The sequence below is a fragment of the Cyprinus carpio genome, chromosome A2 (assembly GCF_018340385.1).
Source record: "Cyprinus carpio isolate SPL01 chromosome A2, ASM1834038v1, whole genome shotgun sequence".
NCBI lineage: Eukaryota > Metazoa > Chordata > Actinopteri > Cypriniformes > Cyprinidae > Cyprinus > Cyprinus carpio.
The window spans coordinates 7,262,040-7,285,613 of NC_056573.1; the positions used below are offsets into that span (position 1 = coordinate 7,262,040).

General features: G+C 39.9%; 1 protein-coding gene across 1 annotated transcript in view; it reads right to left on the reverse strand.

The window, feature by feature from the left end:
* st6galnac5a (ST6 (alpha-N-acetyl-neuraminyl-2,3-beta-galactosyl-1,3)-N-acetylgalactosaminide alpha-2,6-sialyltransferase 5a) overlaps positions 1-23,574 on the reverse strand; it is a 53,495-nt gene that overhangs the window by 13,105 nt on the left and 16,816 nt on the right. The window contains exon 3 of the mRNA XM_042770921.1: positions 1,001-1,413. Coding sequence (XP_042626855.1) covers positions 1,001-1,413 — 413 coding nt within the window. The remainder of the gene's footprint in view (positions 1-1,000; positions 1,414-23,574) is intronic.

Consider the following 23,574-nt stretch of genomic DNA (forward strand, 5'->3'; position numbering starts at 1 on the left):
AAGCCAGTTCATCAGTGGTAATATTTGCATTTCTTACTAATGAGCCTCCAAAGAGTTTTAAGAAGCACCATGTAAAAATAGTGTTTCTGCGATAAAACCCACATGGAAAGACATTCACTAATGAGATCTTCAGGATGACACATCACCATAACTAGATTAGTGTTCATTTGAAGTATCAGAATATAACCAGGACCTGTAAATTTACAGTATTCACTCTTACAAATAATGCTTTCAACAGGGGGTTTCACAGCAAATGCCATAGAAAAAACATTTTTGGTTCCACAAAGAACCTTTCAGTGAACAGTCCTTAAAAGAACCTTTTTTTTTTCCTAGTGTGAAGAACATTTAAATAATCTGAAGAACTGTTTTCCACTATAAAGAACTTTTTGTGCAATGGAAGGGTTCCGTTTATGTTAAAGGTTCTTTATGGAACCATTGATGCCGATAAAAAACTTGATTTTTAAGAGTGCATGACAAATTCATGTTCTGTGGACAAAAATGAATATATTCAATCCCATTTGCTGCATACTAAGCTCTTTTTTGCTTTGATTAAGTGGAGATCTTGGCTTAATGTTCAAATCTAGAATCCCACACAAACTGATTTCCCATGTGATCCTGGAGTTGAAAGGGAAAACGAGCTTGGTTTTCTCAGAGAGCAGTAAATGTGGAATAAGAATTGCCTCTCCAGACTCTGTTCTAGGACATGCATCATCTTTCCCTTATTACACCTTTTTAAAATAAAAATAGGTCACTAAAAATTAGGGCATGTCACATGGATAATATTGGCACAATGATGAAAACGTCTGGTATCTCAATAATGTAAATCCATGCCGTCAGTTAATCAAATTCTGTAGACCCATTTTATTTCAGAATTGAGTGTACATCATCACATATTTAAGCTTATTTCCTGAACTGTATCATTAGAGATACTAAAATTGGCCTCTTATCAAATAATAAAATTTTAAATTGGCTCTGCAAAACATAATAATGTGCCCATTACCTGTCTTTGCCGGTCTCTCTCTTGAATAGTTCATCAAACTGGAGCATCTTCTGCCAGGAGATGATATAGACCTTGAGTTTGGGCAGCACTTGGTTCATAAGCCGCAGGTTGTTGTAAACCAGTCCTTTCCCGTCATGTCGCATATAACTGCTGGGTCCCCAGAAGATGAAGACCGTGTCCTGACTGGAGTTGAGGAGTTCATGGCGGCTGCGCAGCACTCTCTGCATGCTGGAATGAGCGATGACCCTCAGGCTTGTGCGGTGACCCACGTCCACCCCGTAGCCACGGGCCGTGGGCGCGTCATTCATTCGGATGACACACTCTGCCTGATCGATTTCTTTTCCGCGACCTCCACCGGTTAGATGACCCGAGCTGGTGACCAGCGCGCAGCTCCTGCAGTGCATCTTCAGCGGCTGTGGGGAAGAGAGTGGAAAGATTAGCTCTATGCAAGTGCAAAACCATAGTCAATATTTCATACAGAGTCTATAATAGATGCAGTGGACATTTAAATAATGTATATGTGGCATAGCAAATGTTAACACCAGTGTACCAGTTCAAGGCACAAAAGATAAACTTCAGTGCCTTATTTCTAGTTTCTTTAACTACACTTTTATGGACCTGGGGGTGGAGATTTTATTTGCGTTTTATTTTTTTTATTATTTTTTTGCTATATAAAGGTCAATTTTTTTTAATCAGACTTTCATCTATTATTTTTTGTACTTATTTTCAAATGACTTTAATTTATTGATGTTTTACCCAGACTACTAATCTTAAACTAAAAATGTAAAAAATCATACAAATATTATTAACATCTTAAGGTTAATATATGATTTAATTAATAACATTTATAATTTTTTTTCCAGAAAATACAATGATTCCACAGGTGCAGGGTCATTATGATATTTATTGTTTTAATTAGCCTTTATATTTATATTTTTCAGTTTAAATTTTAATTATAGTTTAAATAATTAGTTAAAATTATAATTTTTTAATATTTCTATACAGCTTTATTTTCTTTCAGGTTTAGTAATATTTAGTACTTCAACTAATTTCTAAGTTTTTCATTGAATATTTACATTTTATTTTATTTCAGGTTCATTTCTTTTACAACAAATAAATAGTTTTAGTTAACAATAACAACACTGCACAGTTGTGGCATTATTATTATTTCCAGCATTACTGACATGCTGGAAATTAACAGCTTGAGATGATATATGAAACAAGAAGAAAATTGTAATTCTGTTAAATTACACAAAAAGTATGAAAATATAATTTCATTGTGTGTATTTAGGATATATAAAATGCATTTAAATAAAACACATTTAATACAATCATTTTCGTCAAAGAATGACGTTAAAGTGATGGTTCAGCCAAAAGTAGTGTTGCCAAGTCTGCAGTTTAAAGCAATTTTACAAGCCCAAGGCTTTATTTATTCACAACATCTTGCTGGTCAGACATAACTGAAGTGGTTGGTAATTCAGGCCTGCTGACCTTGAATAGTTTTATAATCTGTCCAGCTTCTCCAACACATCTCCACATTCATACCACATATTCATGTCTTTCCGTTCTCTACAGCTTTCCATGAATTATTCCACGCCAACATAAAAGCACCATTGGTATTCTTACAGTGATAAGGGCACAATCCCTTCAGCCCCATCCTTGGGGGATAAAGTGTTTCAGTAATAAATGCCCAGCTTCACTTCTCAAGGAAGTGTTGCATTTACGGTGAAATTCCTCTTCCCCATCCTCTGTCACGCTCTTTAAATCAATAATATGCAAAGAGCGCTGCCAGCATTGCGTAATTTGTCCAGGATGAAGGCATCTGCTGTGTGGGACATAATAATAACAAATGGCGTCATGTATTCTGCAGGCAGCGCTGCGGTATTTGCATGCGTCTACTCTTGGCGTCCATTGCTTTCTCAGTAATGAAACTCAGCCGCAGGTCAAAGAAGACACAGGTGTTGCTCCACTGACATAATGTTTAATGAAGCCGGAAGCATTTGAAATCCTTGTGGGCCACATGAGCTTCCTGTGTCACCCAAAATCTTGCTGAAAAAGGTCCTGATATAGTTGATAGCTGCACGGTAGACTCTTGAGGTCTGTTTTATCCAGATGTGGCATTAGAGAGGGTTAAACGAACACAGCAGTCATTGCCCAATAACTCTTAACATGAGGGCATTTAAATCTACTCTGGGACAGCAAAACTTATATTTTTGGTATATTTAACTCAAATCCATGCGATTTTGAAGTACAAAAACACATGAAATGGGATAAATTTGATCCAAACCACACTTGATCCATTCACACGTGGTTTGCTGTGTCCACAGACACTCATTTTTTTACGTGACTGTAGCCAGGTTTCTATATTTTCTACTTTTTTTTGTTTGTAGAAACGGCATACTTACTAATGCCCTTCACCATTGCCAGGGTATAGACCACCAACCACAGATCTCCAGAGTCCTCTGTTCTTGGGCATTCTTTCCAACTGGTTCCAGGTGTATCCCATCTTGATGATGTCAGCCTCAAGGTCATGTCACCAAGTGTTTCTTGGGCGGCCACCTCAATGCCTGCCTGCTGATGTTGGTTGGCAGTTGGTCGCTGATGGTGATTTAGACCCTTGCGATGATCATCTTGGTTGTCCTCCAGGTTTAAGCTCCATACAGCAACACTGACTTTATGTTGGATTTGAATTTCGTGGATCTTTGTTGCCAAGGACAGGTCTCCGGAGTTCCAGGCAATCTTGAGCTGTATGAAGGCTGCTCTTGTTTTGCCAGTTCTTGCCTTGACATCTGTGTCTGTACTGCCCTGTTGGTCAAAGATGCTGCCCAGGTAGATGAAGGACTGGACTTCTTCCAGGGGACTTCCATTCAGTGTGACTGGATCCTTGCTTGTGTTTATCTTGAGGATCTTGGTCTTAAAAAGGAAAGGTTTTTATGACTAAATTATCGCTGATTTAGCACTAAAAATTCTCAAGGTTCAACACAATCTTTTTTCACTTAACTTTAGCGCATACATTACTTAAAATTTAGCAAAAACTACTGTGGAAACAACTAAATGAAAACCGGCTAGAGACAGCAAAATTCTCAACTTCTTTTTTTTTTAAGTGTTTTCAAACATGTGTCACATTCACTATGTAGTATATAGTAAATGAGTAAACGAGTCAGCAGTTTTGGACAGAGTATACGGATGAATGCGTGATACATCTCTGTCATCTGTTGTCTCACATGGCTCATGACTTTCCATCCTTTCTTTCTACAATGACAGCTACTCAGAGATTTATGAGAAAGTCTCCTGGCATGTTGCTGACGCTTTTATCATTACTGAAGTAACCACTGTAACACACCGGATATTGATTACAATGGCTGAGAAAACAGATCAGTTTTCATCACTTGAAAGTCAATCTTAAAGATCGATTTGAAAACCAAATCAGATTTGTATAGATTGTAAACAAAACGCCTCAGTATCCTGAGTGTTTTCTGCAGTGCTTGAGCTTTTACTTCACACTGTGAATTACATATTGCAGAGAGAGCCAGACTTGTCCATCAAAAGGAAATGTCACTGAGAAATGGCACCATCAGATTGATGGCCATCTGAGAAACAGATGACAGGAGTAATCTTACAAAATGACACATGAACACTATACTGGCATGACGTGTTGAGAATTGTAGCATTTTGTGTAATCCTATGAAAGGTCAGCTAAGATTATATTTACTAAGTGCCACAATGTGTTCAAAATAAATTATTAAATGAATGAAAAAAAGAAAAAGCAAATTTAGCATTAGTTATTTGCTTGCAACATTATTACGCCCCAAAGTTTCAAATACAATCTACAAAAACATGGAATTAGTTATTTATATAATGGTTAATTTTTTATTTATTTATTTATTTACTGTTATTAGAGCATTTTAACATGACAGTCAGACATGCATTTTGTGAATACTCATTTACAGGTGCTGGTCATATAATTAGAATATCATCAAAAAGTTGATTTATTTCACTAATTCCATTCAAAAAGTGAAACTTGTATATAATATTCATTCATTACACACAGACTGATATATTTCAAATGTTTATTTCTTTTAATTTTGATGATTATAACTGACAACTAAGGAAAATCCCAAATTCAGTATCTCAGAAAATTAGAATATTGTGAAAAGGTTCAATATTAAAGACACCTGGTGCCACACTCTCATCAGCTAATTAACTCAAAACACCTGCAAAGGCCTTTAAATGGTCTCTCAATCTAGTTCTGTAGGCTACACAATCATGGGGAAGACTGCTGACTTGACAGTTGTCCAGAAGACGACCATTGACACCTTGCACAAGGAGGGCAAGACACAAAAGTTCATTGCAAAAGAGGCTGGCTGTTCACAGAGCTCTGTGTCCACTCTTGAACAACAGACAGTGTCAGAATGGGCTAAAGACAAAAAGGACTGGACTGCTGCTGAGTGGTCCAAAGTTATGTTCTCTGATGAAAGTAAATTTTGCATTTACTTTGGAAATCAGGGTCCCAGAGTCTGGAGGAAGAGAGGAGAGGCACACAATCCACATTGCTTGAGGTCCAGTGTAAAGTTTCCACAGTCAGTGATGCTTTGGGGCGCCATGTCATCTGCTGGTGTTGGTCCACTGTTTTTTCTGAGATCCAAGGTCAACGCAGCCGTATACCAGGAAGTTTTAGAGCACTTCATGCTTCCTGCTGCTTACCAACTTTATGGAGATGCAGATTTCATTTTCCAACAGGACTTGGTACCTGCACACAGTGCCAAAGCTACCAGTACGTGGTTTAAGGACCATGGTATCCCTGTTCTTAATTGGCCAGCAAACTCGCCTGACCTTAACCCCATAGAAAATATATGGGGTATTGTGAAGAAGATGCGATATGCCAGACCCAAGAATGTAGAAGAGCTGAAGGCCACTATCAGAGCATCCTGGGCTCTCATAACACCTGAGTAGTGCCACAGACTGATCGACTCCACGCCATGCCGCATTGCTGCAGTAATTCAGGCAAAAGGAGCCTCAACTAAGTATTGAGTGCTGTACATGCTCATACTTTTCATGTTCATACTTTTCAGTTGGCCAAGATTTCTAAAAATCCTTTCTTTGTATTGGTCTTAAGTAATATTCTAATTTTATGAGATACTGAATTTGGGATTTTCCTTAAAAAATAAACATTTGAAATATATCAGTCTGTGTGTAATGAATGAATATAATATACAAGTTTCACTTTTTGAATGGAATTAGTGAAATAAATCAACTTTTTGATGATATTCTAATTATATGACCAGCCCCTGCATGTAATTAATCGATTATGCAATAATTCTGCTGATGGAGTCCGATGGATTACCCTTCTAAAAACTAGGGCAGTCCCCGAGTAAAGATTTTTCTGGTCGACTAGTAGTCGTTCATTTTAAGCATTAGTCGACTAATCGCATGTTTATTAATAAACAATTTAAATAATTATTATATAATTATTATATATAATTATTAAATAGCCTTTAATTGCCTACATAGCCTAATGTGCGCTCAAGCACACGAATAAAGCTTGCCACAGCGCACCGGCAGAAGTAATGGTTATGAATGTGTCAGTGAAAAACGGTAAGGAGACAGCATTAACATTTTAATAATTTTATAAACTAGTGTTTTCTTTGTTGCGGATTAAGAGATGAAGTCGACGACACTGACTCATCATCTCCGCAGTAGTAGATGTGCCTGTATGCATGTTTCACACGGATTACATAATCAGAGTTTTTTCATTAGATATATTTTTCATGTCCGTAAGGTAAAGATATACATGGTGTTTCGCGCTCATGTTCACAGAGAACAAGACGGCAGAAAACGCACCCTGTTTGCTTTCATTATTTAACAAAAGTGCAATTTGTTTTTATTGAGAATGCACACAAATAAACGTAGAGTCTTTACAGATGTGGAAGATGTTTTACTCTTATCTGTATGGGAAAAAATGACCAGTAATTTAAGAACAAGTGAATGCAGCGGTGCCTCAATATGTCCTGCAGTGCAGCTCCACTCCGCTCAGACACTGAATAGTGCACATTTCTCTTGGTTAATATTAGATTGAGCGGCCATTTAAAGTTGCTAATACTTGCATATTTCAGATGATAAGTCATATTTGAGGTCGATGAATGATAGGTGAGCGTTTGGATGTCCTGCCCGATGTAGACCTACTGTATTACCACACTGACCAGCCCTTAATGATCTGTCCGTTACGGACTGCGTGACTTCGCCTGTGGAATTTTCATTGTTTTTTTTTTGTTTTTTTGCTTTTTGTTCTGCAATTAAGTGATTAATACAATTTTGGTCGACCAAGCCTCTTCTGGTCCACTAACAATTAGTCGACTGTAAGGGGGCAGCCCTACTAAAAACCATATGGTTTATGGTACCAAATGTCCATATTAAAACATTTTTAAGCAGAAGGCAGAATTATTTAAATTTGATTTAATAGGGATGCTTCAAAATAAATTCTGGCAAGTTTACCATTACCATTTTTTTGTTTTGGGTTGTTTAAAAATGTATTTTGGCTATTTTTGGATTACAATTTTGGCAGGAGCAAAGTTTTTATTGACAGAAACACTAGCTCGACTGTCTGCAAAGGCTCAAAAAGGCCCTGCCATAGTGATCTGAGCACTAGAGTCAGGTGTCAAGAGGGTATAGGGAGGCCGTGAAGGATTTAGCCTTTTCGCCCCCCTAAGGAACCTGATTATCAGTTCATGCTTCCCCAGCGCCTTCCCTTCTACGGGGTCGTGGTTAGCAGCAATCGCAGCGACACAGACTTTGAGGGTGGAGGGAGACAGCCTTTGCTCTAACCCTCACTGCAAGAAGGACAGCATGACTCTGACCAGGCATCTTCAGGGGTCTTCTTGGTAAGAAGAGCACCACTCAACGAACAGGTTCCACTTCTACATGTCTCGTAGATGGTGCTCTGGACAAAGTGATGGTGTCAACTACCTCTTTCACAACTTTCGTGAAGACACGGGGTGACAGGGACAGCCTGAAGGGCAGGACCTTTTATTGATATGCCTGTCCTTTGAATGCAAACTGCAGGAATGGCCTGTGGTGTGGAAGGATCAACACATGGAAGTACGTGTCCTTCAGGTCAATTGCTGCAAACCAATCTTGGGGATGGATGCACCTAAAAATGTGCTTCTGCATAAGAGTCTTGAATGGGAGCTTGTGAAAGCCCAGTTCAAGACGCGCAGATCCAAGATTTGTGTCAACCCACTGCCTTTTTTGGGCACAATGAAGTTAGGGCTGAAAAACCCTGTCCTCATATAGGCTGGAGGGACCAGTTCTATCGCATCCTTCGCCAGTAGGACTGCGATCTCTGCATGCAAGACAGGGGCATCTGCTGCCTTCACTCAAGTAAAGTGAACACCCCTGAACTTGAGTGGGTGTCCGGAGAACTGAATCGCATAGCCAAGTCTGATGGTCAGACGGAGCCAACAAGACGGGCTGGGAAGCGCTAGCCAAGCTCCCAGAAACCATACAAGTGGCACTAAAGGAACCACTGATGTACCTGCAGTGTGGCAGCGAGGGGGAACGCAGGGGCCCAGCCCTGGCATCTCATTGCTGGACCAAAGCGGGGTCAGCATGTGTGCAACACTCATGATCACACTCTAGAACCACCCACAGCTGCTCATTGGCGAGAGAGGAGGGTGAGCGTGATCCAAGACTGGCCATTCCACAGCTCCCCGTCCCCTCTGGTGACCCAGAGATAGAGGAAGTTGCTCTTTTGTTGAGTTTTTGAAGTGACCACCCTCGTGCAGGTCCTTCATTGCTTTGGCCTGATTAACCTGCAACAACACCATGGCGTGTAGGGCATAGGCAGCTTCTCTGCAGGCCGCATAAGCACAGCCGGTCAGGGCCGATGAGTACCTACAGGCCCAGGTGGGGAGCGACGGCTTGTCCCGCAAGGTGGCAGTGGTATTTGGACACAACTGCATCGCAAGTGACTGCTCCACCAGAGGGATCTCTGCCTACCCCTGCGCTGCCCTCTGGGAAGAAATGCACCGGAGTGGGGCCCTGAGAACCAGCACTCTGAGACTGTCATTTTCCCACAATGGGTGCATGACTCATCCTCGAAAGCCACCTCAGCATGCTTAACACGAGAGGCAGCGATCGTGACAATCACCTGGCGCCAGGTAACCACATCCAGAAATGTGAATGCTCTTTTAGAACTGCTCTTTTAGTGTGCTGAAGTGCACAGGGGAGATGGCCGCCTTCAACACAAACAGGGGGTAGTGCAGCCTGAAGTGTGCAACCCACTCAACACGGGAAGAACCACCGCTGAAGCGCCATACCACCAGCACGATAGCTTCCTAAGAGTGTGCTTGTTCTCAAACTCATAGTTTCACTAAAGCAGAAGATCAGGAGCAGAATGATGAGAACGCTCGGCTCCGAAGCAAAAAGCTGAATATGTACTGCACCAGCTGCCTACTTATACTCACGCTGTGATCAGCGACAGCTGAATGCAATAATCACATGCCAATGTGCATTGGCTCATTCAATTTACACTCAAAGTAGATTGGTTTTTCTAAGCGAGATCCCAATTTGTCTGTCATCCAACGTAACGTTGAGAGTGACTGACTGAAAGGCAACTGATATATTGTGAATCCTTAGATGCAATCATTTCACAATTCAGCTTTCAATATATTTTACTTTAATTGATAGGACACTGGTAGGCAGGAAACACTGGGAAAGAGTGGAACAGGGTCAGGAAAGGACCCCGAGCCAGAACTCGAACTCAGATTGACTGAAGCATGGATACAGCATATGTCAGAGCACTGCCTGCAAGATAACAATTGAGGACTGATTAGCCATCAGGAATGGATCAGAATGTGATCAAGTTTGATGAATTGTACATAAGACCAGAAACATGGTAAGTAGGGTCCATTTTGATTTCATGTTTATTTTAACACCCCAACAATAGAAGATCTAATATGGTCTGCCCCAGGCTTCTTTTCAGTAAGCTTCCTTTGTTCAGAAACCGTTCTGAATTGAGAATCCATAATGTTTAGTTGGCCCTCCAAGGAACTTAGGGAAGACAATTAGAAATGAAGACAGTGAGGGAGGGAGTAATTAGTCTCAGTGTACATGCTGCAGGCAAATCTCGAATTAAAAAATAGATATCTCTTTCAAATCAGTGAAGAGAGAGGAAGTAAAAGTGCATTTGCATTGTGGGAGGAAGTGGCTCTGGGGCATCGTCGATTAAAGGCCCTGCCGAGATTGCTGACTCTATGCAAATCGCTCTGCTGACCTGAACGACCTGCGGTCCACATGATATACAGAGCTAACAAAGGAGATGCAATGGGGTGCTCCAGCCTTAACGAAGCAGGCGGCAATTAGCCAAATCCCATCGGCATCCCATCATCACCCTGCTGATGGTCCGAGCTGCATGTTCCTGCATGCTCTTAATTAAATAAAAGGTTTTATTTTTTGCCACATATTCTACAAAAAAAAGAAATTTATCCCAATTATTAGGAGCTTCCAATAATATCACAGAGGCCTGATGAGGGGAAAGAGAGGAGAAAACAGGTGTTTTAATATGTTTCAAACAGAACCAAATAGCTGTAGATAAAGGTACATGTCTCTTTCCTGAAAATGAAATAGACTGAAGTGTCTAGTGATGTTCTTGTCTGTGATGGTTCAAAGGAAACAAGTCAAGTCTTTACTGCACAGACTTATAATGGAACAGCACAGAACATTAATCTCTAAATGACTTTCTAACAAAGTTTTTTTTTTTTTTTTCTGAATAACTGGATATTATTATTGTCTACTGATTGTGGCTGTTGTCAAAGGGCATTATGCCTCAATCTGCATTGTGTTTTTGCCAACCCAGGCTCATTGGAAAAACATGCCTGTGGCGACATTTCTGCAAAATGATAATACATTGTTTGTAGTAGGTTTCGCAACACTTCCAAAGTGAAATGTCCAGAGAGTGGTTCTAAAAGCATGTTCAGAGTTATCTGAAAAAGATGAATGTTAATCTGGCAAAGTTTGGTGCTGTTCCAGGTGAGCTACCAAGCAAGTTTACCACATCAGAAAATCAGTACAAATGGATATGATTGTGTGATGCTAACGTGAAAATGTATTAGTTTACAAATCATGTGTTATGGTAAACGTGTTTTGAGGTCATAACATAGTATAGTGCAAGGAACTGCTAGTGATGGGACAATTAATTATTGTGTTATAGTGCAAGGAACTGCTAGTGATGGGACAATTAATACCGGGGCTCCGATGCTCAATGTGGGGACAGCTGGTTTGAAAAAATTGGCGCTTCACAATCCCACCTGATGCATGACAGGATTATTCAGTCACTTTGAGGGCTGTCAGTAGGACATTTATTCATGTTTATAGCTGGGGTCTCAGTGACCCCAAACAGAACATAAGGGTAACAGCTCACCCCAAATATTTTTTTCAGCTACCCACGTCAATTATTAATTATGATCACATGTTTGTGTATTTTATATTATTGCTCAATATGTGAATCCGTTGACCAAGCTATAGGCTACATGACATGAGTTGTGGTCTCACTGGCACAAATTAATTTAGATGAGATTATATCAGATTAGATAGAATTGCACTGATCCCAGATTGATTCCACACTCTTGGAATGTCACCGACTCGGACTTCCGAAGCTTTGTTTGGTCACGTGCCTTTTCAAACCATCATCTGCTCCGCGATGATTTGTCAGGTATGGTGTAGAAAACAAGTCTGACCACCAGATGTCGCTTGCCCTGGAGGTCCAATGCGCTGCAGAGTTTAGCTCCAACCCTTTTCAAAGTCACCTGGCTGTGATTTTCTAATGATCCCAAAGACATTGATTGGCACTGATTAGCATGCTCAGGTGTGTTTGATTAGGGTTAGAGCTAAACTCTGCAGGAAAGTGGATGTCGAGGTCCAGATTTGAGGATCCCTGTATTGTTGTAGTTAAACTTTTTTGGGAAGTGTTTCATGAAATCCCCAAGCGCTTCAGAAAGCCTTGGTTTCCCATCACTAGGAGCTGCACAAAAAACAAGTTAAAAATTAATAAAAGTTTTTGTTGTTTTACTGCTACTATTGTTCATTTCAGCTTGAAATTGTGTTTATACGTATGTTTTAGGAGTTCTTCAGGAATGTAGGTAGAGGCATGTTTTTCCAATGAGCCTCAATTTGTTTTTATAGGTTATGAGAAGACCCAAACAGCATTTGCACTCAGGCACAACATTCTGCAGTTATTGCAGAACTGGAAAATCGAAAACTTTCTGAACTTTATAAAATATTATTCCCTACTCCTGGCATTTCATTTATTAAATGTTTAGGCTAATCTTATTGTAGCTGCCAATATGAGACTAGTACTCTCAACTCTGTTTAAGATTTATTTATTTATTTTTTTAAACAACATTTAATTCCATTCCTGAAAATTCTATAAATATTCCCCAAAATGCAACATCTCTGGGTATTGACAGACTGATATAACAATTTCCACTTGGAGTAACTGCAGTTTGTAGGTTTTAAAATTTACCACTCTGTCAATGGATAATGCACACGTTTAGCCATAATTGTTAAATTATTTTATTTCATTAAGTTGTATGCTTAAAATTTGTTAACATTATTTTATATTTGTGTATATTTAAGCAATAAGGTATCAGAGGCCATGCTGTATCGTGAATAAATCACTGCCGTAGGGTGTATTAGGCACAACTTTTATAAAATGGTTACCACACAGTAAAAAATATTAAAACCAAAAATGTATGTATTGAAATGTTCCTTTTTTAAAGCAAGTTCGTTAAATGCTGTCCTTCCGCTAAAAAATAGTTCCTGACAGCAACAGTAAATGGCAAGAGAATGTTCTGAACATGCCTCATCTAATGGAGCTTAAATAAAAAAAGAAAAAAGAGAGAATAGGAGCTCATCATCCGCTGTGTCATTTATTTTTTTAACACCATATATGATATTTTCTCACAAACATCTGCTTATCTCTCAGCATGAGAAAACGTCTTTTTTCCGTCTTTCAGTTTTAAAACAGACCGATTCGTGGCACAGCGCGAGTTTGCAAGTGTTATTACAGTTTAAACTGATGGACATACAGAATCATACCTGAAGCAGAAAACTAATGAATACAGTAATATTCCCTCCTCACTTCGAAAACAGTAGGCTTCCACACAGATGCACACACACATCAACGCATCTCTGCATGAGCAGCGTTTATTAAGTGGGATTTCTACTTTCGCCTGACTCCGCTCCACGAGCCTCCGATGACTGCGGACAAGGCTGACTTCCCAAATGGACGAGGCTTTTATACTTGTCGCGTTCGCTGTTGTATTATTCTTTGAAATGACAGGGGGCAACAAGGAGTAATTGTCCTCTAAAACCATCGGGAATCACCGGTGAGAAGTCGTCATTTACTGGTACAAGACTTCTCGTGTGATGAATGAGTTGATGAATTAATAATTACTTTATGTACAAACTGTTAATAGAAAAGTCTCAATAAACTAACACACAGATTTAATACACTACGTACACACTACGTTTCAAGGACATCATTCTGCACACAGGATGCGCATAAGCACTCTGTGCAGCTCTGTATTGGAACCTTTAGTATTATAATACTTTTCTTTCTTGTTCTGTACTATCTATCATATGTTGCTGCCTTTATTACTGTGCTATACATTTAAAAGAAATGTCTTTTATATTTCTATATAAATGTATTTACTTGTTTTTTTCATGAATGTATTTTACAACAATACAAAGAGCAATGTGTAACATTTTACCAGATTTTAGACTTACTCACTTTTATTTGTAAATAAAATATTTCACTACATTTTATAAAATTATTGTGCACCGGTGATTTTTCTAGAGTATCTTTTGCTGCTGAATTATCCACTAACCTAGTTTATAATAGTATTTTTGTCATAGATTAAGATTATATATTTTTTAATTTGTTATTTTTCATTAAAATTAAGTTGTCTATATGTAGTAGATTGTTTTTAACACACAAAAGAGTGACGATCAGGTCAACACAGAGAAGTATAGAAATTCTACATTGATTAAAAAAAAACTGTGCTGGTATCGAATTGGATCGGTATCTCCAGATACTCAGAATTATCAGATTGGATCAGTTCTGAAAAAATGGTATCGTTGCATCCTTAGTGCATGTTCGGCTAGAGTCGCCCTGAACTTGTGCATCTTTGGATGCGGAGATGCGCAGAAAGTGCGGGGTCTCAAAAATTGAAGATCAATGCAACATAACGACAGCGGAGGTTACTCATACTTCATTAAATAAATAACAAACAGTTAATTCTGCCGAAATACATAATAAATGAAACAGTTTTGATGCTATATTATTGATTGCTTATTTTGCTAAGGGTGTTGTTTTTTTATTTGATAAATGGTAATAAGTTTGTTTTGTCGTGATTAATAATAAGCTGACCAGTCTGAATGGAGGAATTGAACTAACCATTTTATAAATTCAGTTAACCTACAGCGCTGCAGCAAAATGAATAATTGTATTTAGTGGTAATTGAGTTTGAAGTCTGTACAGCAAAATAATGGCAAGAAAACTGTTCTGTTGAGGTTTCCTCATAGTGTGTGACCAGTGTAGTCTGACTCACAAACAAATGACTCTTATAAGTGTTTATATATATAATGAAGAGATTAATGAACTCATGAGTTGCTGGTTTGAATCAGTCTAAATGAACTGCAAGTTATTACTGCTTTCAATTATGTTCGTCTTGAAATTAAACAAGATTTGTTTACTTATGGTCAAGTGAAACATATCACTATGTAATAAATTTATATTTCTGTCAGTACTACTATTGTCAAAGATAATTGGCAATTAGCATACAGTTTGGATTGGCAGTATGGTTCTGTTCTGGGCAAGAACTCCCTGCACATCCGTGCAGCCTAGAATGGATAAGAGCAGGGAGAACAGTGATAACGCCCTAGGGTAAAGAGAACGGAACCAACATAAATGTATTGCAGATATCATTACTGTTCAATAATTTAATGTACAGATTTTAGAAATTAGTCTGATTCAAAGGGAAATCAGAAGGCCAAATCCTGACTAGACGAAAGGAGGAGCTGGGGATGGAGGAGGGTAATTAGCTATTGAGCAATGCGAATTCTGCTGATAATAGGGCTGTTCGATTGTCACACTTTGTGTAGAGAGGAACGAGGAGATGCGGAATACATGAACACATACCAACACAGGTAATCACAGGAAACACAAGTAGCAACAAGTAGACCCGAAAAACACAAACTGAAAGGACTGGGGCTTTTAAACACAGGATAATTAGGGAAGAAAGAGACACACCTGGAATCAAATTAACAATCAATATGAGGAAGAAACTGGGTTGCAGGGAGCAAAAACACACACAGACAGGTCCATAACCCTGACATAACGCCCCCTCCCGGAAGGTGCGTCCTCGCACCGTAGCAATAACAGAGGGAGGCGTGGGTTGGAACTTGGGAGAAGGACGAGGGAGCCCAATGGAGCTGATGGATCAGCGGGTGAAGAGGGAGCTAGGAGGCGAGGGAGCTAGGAGCCGAGATGGAGTCACTGGGTCTACGGGCCAAGGCAGAGTCCGGACCTCGGAGGCTGGAGGCGGAGGTGAGGGATACTCCGACCCCGGCGATGCTGGAGGATGGCAGTCCTGCGGGGCTTGCACCGCAATGATGGTGGGCTGAGGGCGAGCAGAGGAGCTGCCAGACAACAGCAGTGGAGGAGGCAGGAGCGGGTGGGTGGGTGGATGTTTTCTAAATGGGGAGTCATCTCATTTATCACCAGTAAAATATGGAGTGCCACAAGGATCTGTCCTAGGTCCTCTGTTATTTTCAATATACATGTTGACCCTTGGTAATATCATTAGAAAATACGGGATTAGTTTCCCACTGTTATGCTGATGATACTCAACTATATATCTCACCGAGACCAGGTGAACGGTGAAACTTCAAAATTATCTAAGCTAACAGAGTGTGTTAAAAATGTAAAAGATTGGATGACCAATAATTTTCTCCTATTAAATTCAGATAAGACAGAGATATTACTTATTGGACCAGAAAACATTACACAGAATCTCGTAGATTACAATTTGCATTTAGACGGATGTACTGTTACTTCCTCTACTGTCATAAATCTGGGTGTTATATTAGACAGTAACTTGTCTTTCGAAAATCATATTTCCCATGTTACAAAAACAGCATTCTTCCATCTTAGAAACATTGCCAAGCTACGAAACATGTTACCTGTTACCTGCATCCTCAATAAACAAGCTACAGGTAGTCCAAAATGCAGCGGCTAGAGTCCTTACCAGGTCAAGAAAATATGATCATATTACCCCAATTTTACAGTCTCTGCACTGGCTACCTATTAAGTTCCGTATCAGTTACAAAATATTATTACTTACTTATAAGGCCCTTAATGGCTTAGCTCCTGCGTACCTAACTAGTCTTCTACCATGCTACAACCCATCATGCTCCCTAAGGTCACAAAACGCTGGACTTTTGATAGTACCTAGGATAGCAAAGTCCACTAAAGGAGGTAGAGATAGCTTTTTCGCATTTGGCTCCTAAACTCTGGAATAGCCTTCCTGATAATGTTCAGGGGTTCAGACACACTTCCTCTGTTTAAATCTAGATTAAAAACACACCTCTTTGGCCAATCATTCAAATAATGCATCTCATAATTTTGGATTGCAGTTATATCTGATCAATACGCATTTATTATTCTTTAGCTTGGGTTAAACTAATTAATTTTACTTGGCTGGAACAGCAGCTACGCTAATTATGTCTCTATTTGTTTCTCTGTTTAACTAGGATTTACACAAGCTCCAGTCTGGATCCAGAACACCTGAGAAGAGATGATGCCAACCCCTCAGAGGACCTCAGATGATGCTAACCCAGAGACAACATACAGAACTACCACATTTTGCTATAAGTTTGATTGCATAATTGCTGTTAATAGTGTTAATCATCTGTCTGTTTACGTCTTTTATTGATTTTTCTGAACATTTCTGCCATATGCACATGAACTGACAGTCACCACTGATAAGCTACTACTAAATATTGTAGAAACTTAATTTTCTGTAAAGTTGCTTTGCAATGATTTGTATCGTAAAAAGCGCTATACAAATAAACTTGAATTGAATTGAATTGAAATGTTTTCGAGGAGCGGGCACTGGAGGGCACTTTTGAGGAGCAGGCACTGTGGGACCAGAAGCCCCCTCAGAAGGGACGAGGGAACCAAGGATGAAGGAGGTCTGGATGGGACCAGCGGAGATGACGGAGAGAGGAGAGGGGGCAGTTCGATCTCCAGTTCAGACTCCCAGTCTATTAGATCCCCCTCCCAGTTTTGGCACCAACACCGCTTCATACTCAGCTCACCCTCAGCCATGATGCAGGGGGTGGAGCTCCTCTCCACGCTCACACCGTCCACGGCTTTCTCCCTCGTGGTGCGCTCTGTGGCTGTCTCTCACACCTTGTCTGACGGGTAGGGCTCAACTTCCAGGGCGATCCTCTGCTCAGTCACTTGGCTCTGCTCTGGCTCGCGGCAGGAAATGGCTCTCCGTCATCGGTGGGCTCTGGCTTATGCTTCGTACCACGGGGAGATGGTGTGCTGGGCTCTGGGTCAGGAGTGGGAACCGGCAGGGAACGGAGATCCATCTCTTGCCAGTGTCTACTCCACAATGGTGGCGAAATTCGCTCGGGGACTGTCGTTGGGAGGATAGCTGTACTCTGTACGTGATCTTCAAAATAAGCACGTCATCCAGGTAGTTGGTGAGGCTTGCCAGGACCAGGAACAGTCTGGTGTTGGCCCCCGAGCGATTTCTCCCCCTGCTCCAGCGGGAGGAGGAGGTATTCCGGGCGAAAGGGGGAATCCATATGTCAACACAATGGAAAGAAAAAACTGAGAAAAACCGGAAAACAAACGGAGGTAACTGTTTAGGTCTGGTCTTCTGTTATGATCTGTGTAGAGAGGAACGAGGAGACGTGGAATACACAAAACAATCTTTAATGAAGTCCAGGGACAGGGTACATCCAACACAGGGAATCACAGGAAACACAAGTAGCAACAAGTAGACCCGAAAAACACAAACTGAAAGGACTGGGGCTTTTAAACACAGGATAACTGGGGAAGAATGAGACACACCTGGAATCAAATTAACAATCAACATGAGGAAGAAACTGGGTCACAGGGAGCAAAAACACACACAGACAGGTCCATAACCCTGACAGCGAATTGGGGAAAATATCTAATTGCGATTTCTTTGACAGATATTCTGATTGCGATTTGATTTGCGATTTTGATTTTGCAAAGTCAAGCTTCAGCTTAATATTGCTAATAGTGTGCAGCACAGTATGGGTATCGTTACCCTGCTGGAAAAAATAAAAATAAAAACCATCTCAGAAATTCTTGTGGTTTGCATTATAACAATTACAAAATTCCTTTTTGTAGTGTGTTTTGGACATTATTCCAATAGGAATTTCTGTTGTTCTATAGAGCTTATGAGGCAAGCATGTACATACACTGAGACCGTTACGTACATCAACCGACAAGGTGGTCTAAGCTCCCGTCGCATGTTGCAACTGTTTGCCTCTCCAGAAACCTCTCACTGAAAATTGTTATTTTTTCTGATTGATGGATTAGTTGGTAAAGACGCACTGGCACACAGCTGGCCGTGGGGCCTTCGCAAATATGCATTTCGCCCCCTGTGAGCCTCTTTGCACAGACACTGTGCAAGATCAGGGAGGACAAGGAGCAGGTCCTGTTCGTGGCGCCTTACTGGCCCACTCGGACTTGGTTCCCGGAACTGATGCTCCTTGTGAAAGCCCCTCTTTGGCAGATTCCTCTGAGGAAGGATCTACTGACTCAGAGATGGGGCACCTTGTGGCACCAGCGTCCAGACCTCTGGAAACTTCATGTCTGGTCCCTGAGGTGGACACAGAGGTTCTAGGTGACCTACCCCAAGAGGTAGCTGACACCATCACTTCGGCGAGAGCACAGCCTACGAGACAGGTTTATGCCTTGAAGTGGAACCTGTTCGTCGAGTGGTGTTCTTCTCACCGAGAAGCCCCCTGGAAATGTCAGATCAGAGTCTTGCTGTTCTTTCTGCAACAGAAAAACCAGAAACCAGGGGTTGAGCGAAGACAGTCTCCCTCAACCTTAGAGTATACATGGCTGCGATTGCTGCCAACCGCGACCCCGTGGAAGGGAAGTTGGTGCGGAAGTATGACCTGTTCATCAGGTTCCTTGGGGGGCGAGAAGGCTAAATCCTCCACGGCCCCCCTCTATACCTTCTTGGGACCTGTCTCTAGTGCTCAGAGCACTACAGCAGGGCCCATTTGAGGCTTTGCAGACAGTCGAGCTGAAGTTTCTGTCAATGAATACTCTGCTCCTGCTTGCATTGGCCACTATCAAGAGGGTAGAGGACCTGCACACATTTTCGGTCGACGATTTGTGCCTAGAGTTCGGGCCGGCTCGGCTATGTGCCCAAGGTTTCCACTACTTCCTTCAGGGATCAGGTGGTGAGCCTGCAAGCGCTGCCCCCTGAGGAGGCATTCATCATTCAGAGACACAGGCTGTGTGTGCGGTCTTCTGAATTTGGAATAGCGAACATGCATTATAAACTTCTTTCAAATTAGAATCTGTTGGGGAGATAAAATGTGCAAGATAGCGTTCATGTACTTCTAAAAATGTATATTTTATTTTCCAGTGCTGAAAGCAGAACAGATAAGAGAACTCTTTATATGTGTTGTGACACAGCTCTCGCAAATTAACATTACCTTTTTTGTTTCGTGTCTGTCATTTCAAAGCCAAAATAATCTCATATTAGATAAGTTTTTCTTTAGTATTAATTTGCCTAATTATTGATCTGACCCTGTATACGGCATAATCACACACACTCTTTCTATCCCGCTCTCTGATGTTTTTTATTATTATGTTTTATTTTTTTACGTTTACGCAGTTGGCTAGAGCAGTGCTGATTGGGGAGAACAGAGAGCGCTCACCCTATTGGTTAGTAAAGCTGCCACTCAAGTCTGGGAGTCATGCATATGCTCTGGAACAGAGTAATATCGTGCCCACATCGCAGGCTTTGTGATTGGCAAACTGCAAAGTCTCAAATCGCGATTGTGATTCAATTAACCACACAGCCCTAGCTGATAATACTGAAGGACCTTATATATGGATGCTGTGGTAGGTGTCGTATCCCTATAGTTAGATGTGGATCAGCTGAGAGTCAGCTGATGCGAGCTTGACTAACGTGACCTGCCAGAAATAATATAATACATATATAATAGGGATTGGACAGTTCGCTTTGATTTCTGTGTTGAAACTAAACTCATTTAAGTTTTGCCAGTTTAAACATTTAAAAGCCAGAGGACACAAGCTCGTGCAAGCAGTGAGAAGATTTGTGCATGCGTCCCGGAACACACAAGCTCTCTCTGAAGTATTAGCCGACATAGAATGTACTGTATCAGTGCACTGAATCAGTGCATTCTCTTAAAGTCACAGTCTTAATATTAATCGAACAGCAACAACAAATAAAACATTTACTGCTGTTGATCGGTTAGCTTTTGTGACTTGTATAAAGAGTAATCTTTAATTTATACAGTCAAATATGCAATGCTGTATTACATTTGACTACTTCATTCAATTTCTGTACCTAAAAATTAATGCTAGACCTACCTAAAAAAATAATAAAAAATTATTTTTTTCTTTTTTGTTTTTTTTTTTTCTGTTGCTTGTAGTAAGATAGAATATTCTTATTTTCTTTATTTTGTATTCAAAAGAATAGTTTTTCCATAAACAGCACATACCGAACCACACTGAAATCGTGACTCTAAAACCGTGATACAAACCGAACCATGATAAAGTTGAACCGTTCCACCCCTAATATATATATATATATATATATATAAAATTATTATTATTATTATTATGTTATTAATGTGTTTAAAGATGCTGTTGCTAACTAGCAATTTATAGGCTTAATAATAGTCATCATTAGATTAGAGCAGACTAGCTGTAATAGTGTTGTATTTTTGACAAATGCATTTAAATTATCACTCCACAACCTACAACAGTTTAGTCCCTGACAACACAAAATTTAATTATTAGTATTGGCATAGTGTAAAAGAACACAAAAAGCATTGAAAAAGAAACACATTTGTTAGGTCTGTTTGTATGTAACCCTTCCAGCATCATCAGCATCACACATTCCATGTGTGTTTGTGAAAGGTAAAGCCTACATCTTCATCCTCCAACTTAATCTGTGAGCCACAGAGGCTCTTGTGACTTCATACTGAGGGCTCATCACCTCCTCAGCAGGAGAAAGACACACAGAGAATGTGTCTCTAATATTTCTGTTCCTCTTAGGTGTTATGACTGAATAGAAAAAGGAAAGACAGAGGGTGCAAGAAAGAGCAGTAAAATGAGTCAAAAAAATAAAAACAAATTAAAACAAAAAAACAGGAGACACTGTCAGAATTGAGATGAGACAAAGATGCTCCCCATTGGGATGATTGCTTTGCCCTGAATACAAAAGGTGCTTCCCTGCAAACACTTTGTGTTGTTTGCAAGCACAGATTAGGTCCAGCCGCAGACATCCGGGATTCTTTAAAACAAGCCCCCAGGGAGGAATTAGCATCCATCCCCAGGCTTATAAACCAGAGATGGGCCACGATGATAAAAGAAAAAAAACTTCCTCTCAAGGAGAGCGATGGCAGAGAGGAAAGGCATACTATAGAAGGGGCAATCATAGTAAAAGTGTGAGGAGGGGTTAGGATTGCAAGAACAAGCTCACTGAAAGGGGGGAGGGCATTCTGGAGGGAAAAAAAGGAGAAGATTCGAGCATGAATCATGGGACTACTTGAAAGCGCAGTTTTCTGAAGTAGACAAGGACATTTTATAATAATATGCAGGTCTGACTGACCCAGAAACACCCAGAATAGTACATTTTAATGTCAAAAACATGCTAGAAATGTAGTATAATGATATAATACCGTAAAGGTAGGAGTCAATACTAAAGTGTATACATTTTTCATTGTTAAAATTGTCAATTTGTAAAGGATGGGATATTTTTATTTTTTTTAAATAAAAGATTGAGAGTTTTCGGAAGCTTAGTGATGATGACGCTTAAGTGGTGTAGTTTGTTTTTAGCCTACGTTTAGCTCTTTACTTCTGACGATTGCTTAAGTTCATTAAAATTATGTTAATTTGTGAAAATTATCATGATGAACAAAATATGTGAGAATCATAAACTTTTGTTGACCACAGAGCTTATTTCTGCAATAATCAAAAAGCCAATTAAAAAAGCAAGGGTAACCAGGTCAAGGGAACCAGAGTAATGTTAACATCTGGGTTGGCTCACTGCAGTGCTATGGTCCCCATGTTTTTTTTTTTGGGGGGGTATATATTTGTTACCTCACTGACTTTTGTTTGGACAAAAATTGTTGAAACATTCTTAAAAATATCTTCTTTTGTGTTCTGCAGAATAAAGATTTGCAGACAGCTATATATTGTATACACAACAGATAAATACCACAGATAGTTTACTTCTGCTAAACATCCCTTATGTTGCTAAACATCCCCTTCTTTTGCTTTTAAAAAGGACTTTCTCCATAATTTGCTGACAGTCTAGCTATGGGATTGCAGTGGTTGTACAATGCAGAACAGAATGTAGGCATTGAATTTAGGCTCTAATAGATAAATGCAATAACTGTCTATTAAATGCATTAAGAAACTGAACAGCATTAAAACCTATTCAGACAAGACTTGCTTTCCCTGAGGAGTTTGGGTAAATTTGTCTTTTTAATACAATTTTTTTTGTTCTTGTTTTTTTACCCTAACACAAACTCAGTAAAAATTATGGAACTAATTACCCACCTAGCTGTTCAACTAACTCTAATGCTGTCTAGGTTGTTTGAGGAATGTCTGAAATTGTATATATATTTTACTGTATTTTCTCTGTATGTATTTTGACCTTAATAACTAAGGCTAAATTTATCACTGCACTGCCTGGTGCACCTTCATTATGGAATTAATCCTTTCTGCCAACTTTCTAAGTAAAATAACAGTTGGTATAGAGATAAAAGACCTACTATTGAAGGGGCCATCAAAGTGTTTCTGCTGGCATCCCATCTGATGCCAAAATGGAATTAAATCGAAAAAGAATCATAGACCATGTACTGCACTGAACAACCAGTGTCAGGTTTGATATTCTTCTTAATTAATTACTTTACTTAAAAGGATAGTTTACCTTAAAATGAAAATTACCTCATAATTTACTCACCCTCAAGCCATCTGTATATTACTTTCTTCTTTCAGACAAATACAATCATAATTATATTAAAAAAATTCCCTGGCTCTTCCAAGCTTTATAATGGCAGTGAATGGGTCAGATTCAAGACTCCATTAGAAGTCTAATAAACTGCTACGCCTATGTCATCCGTTGGACGCCACTCTCTCTCGTGTACACACATACGTCAGTTTGCAGAATCTAGAGATGATGGTTTATAAAGTTTTAAATATGGATATTTTTCTTACACAAACGCCTTGCTTCACCTCAGAAGGCCTTTAG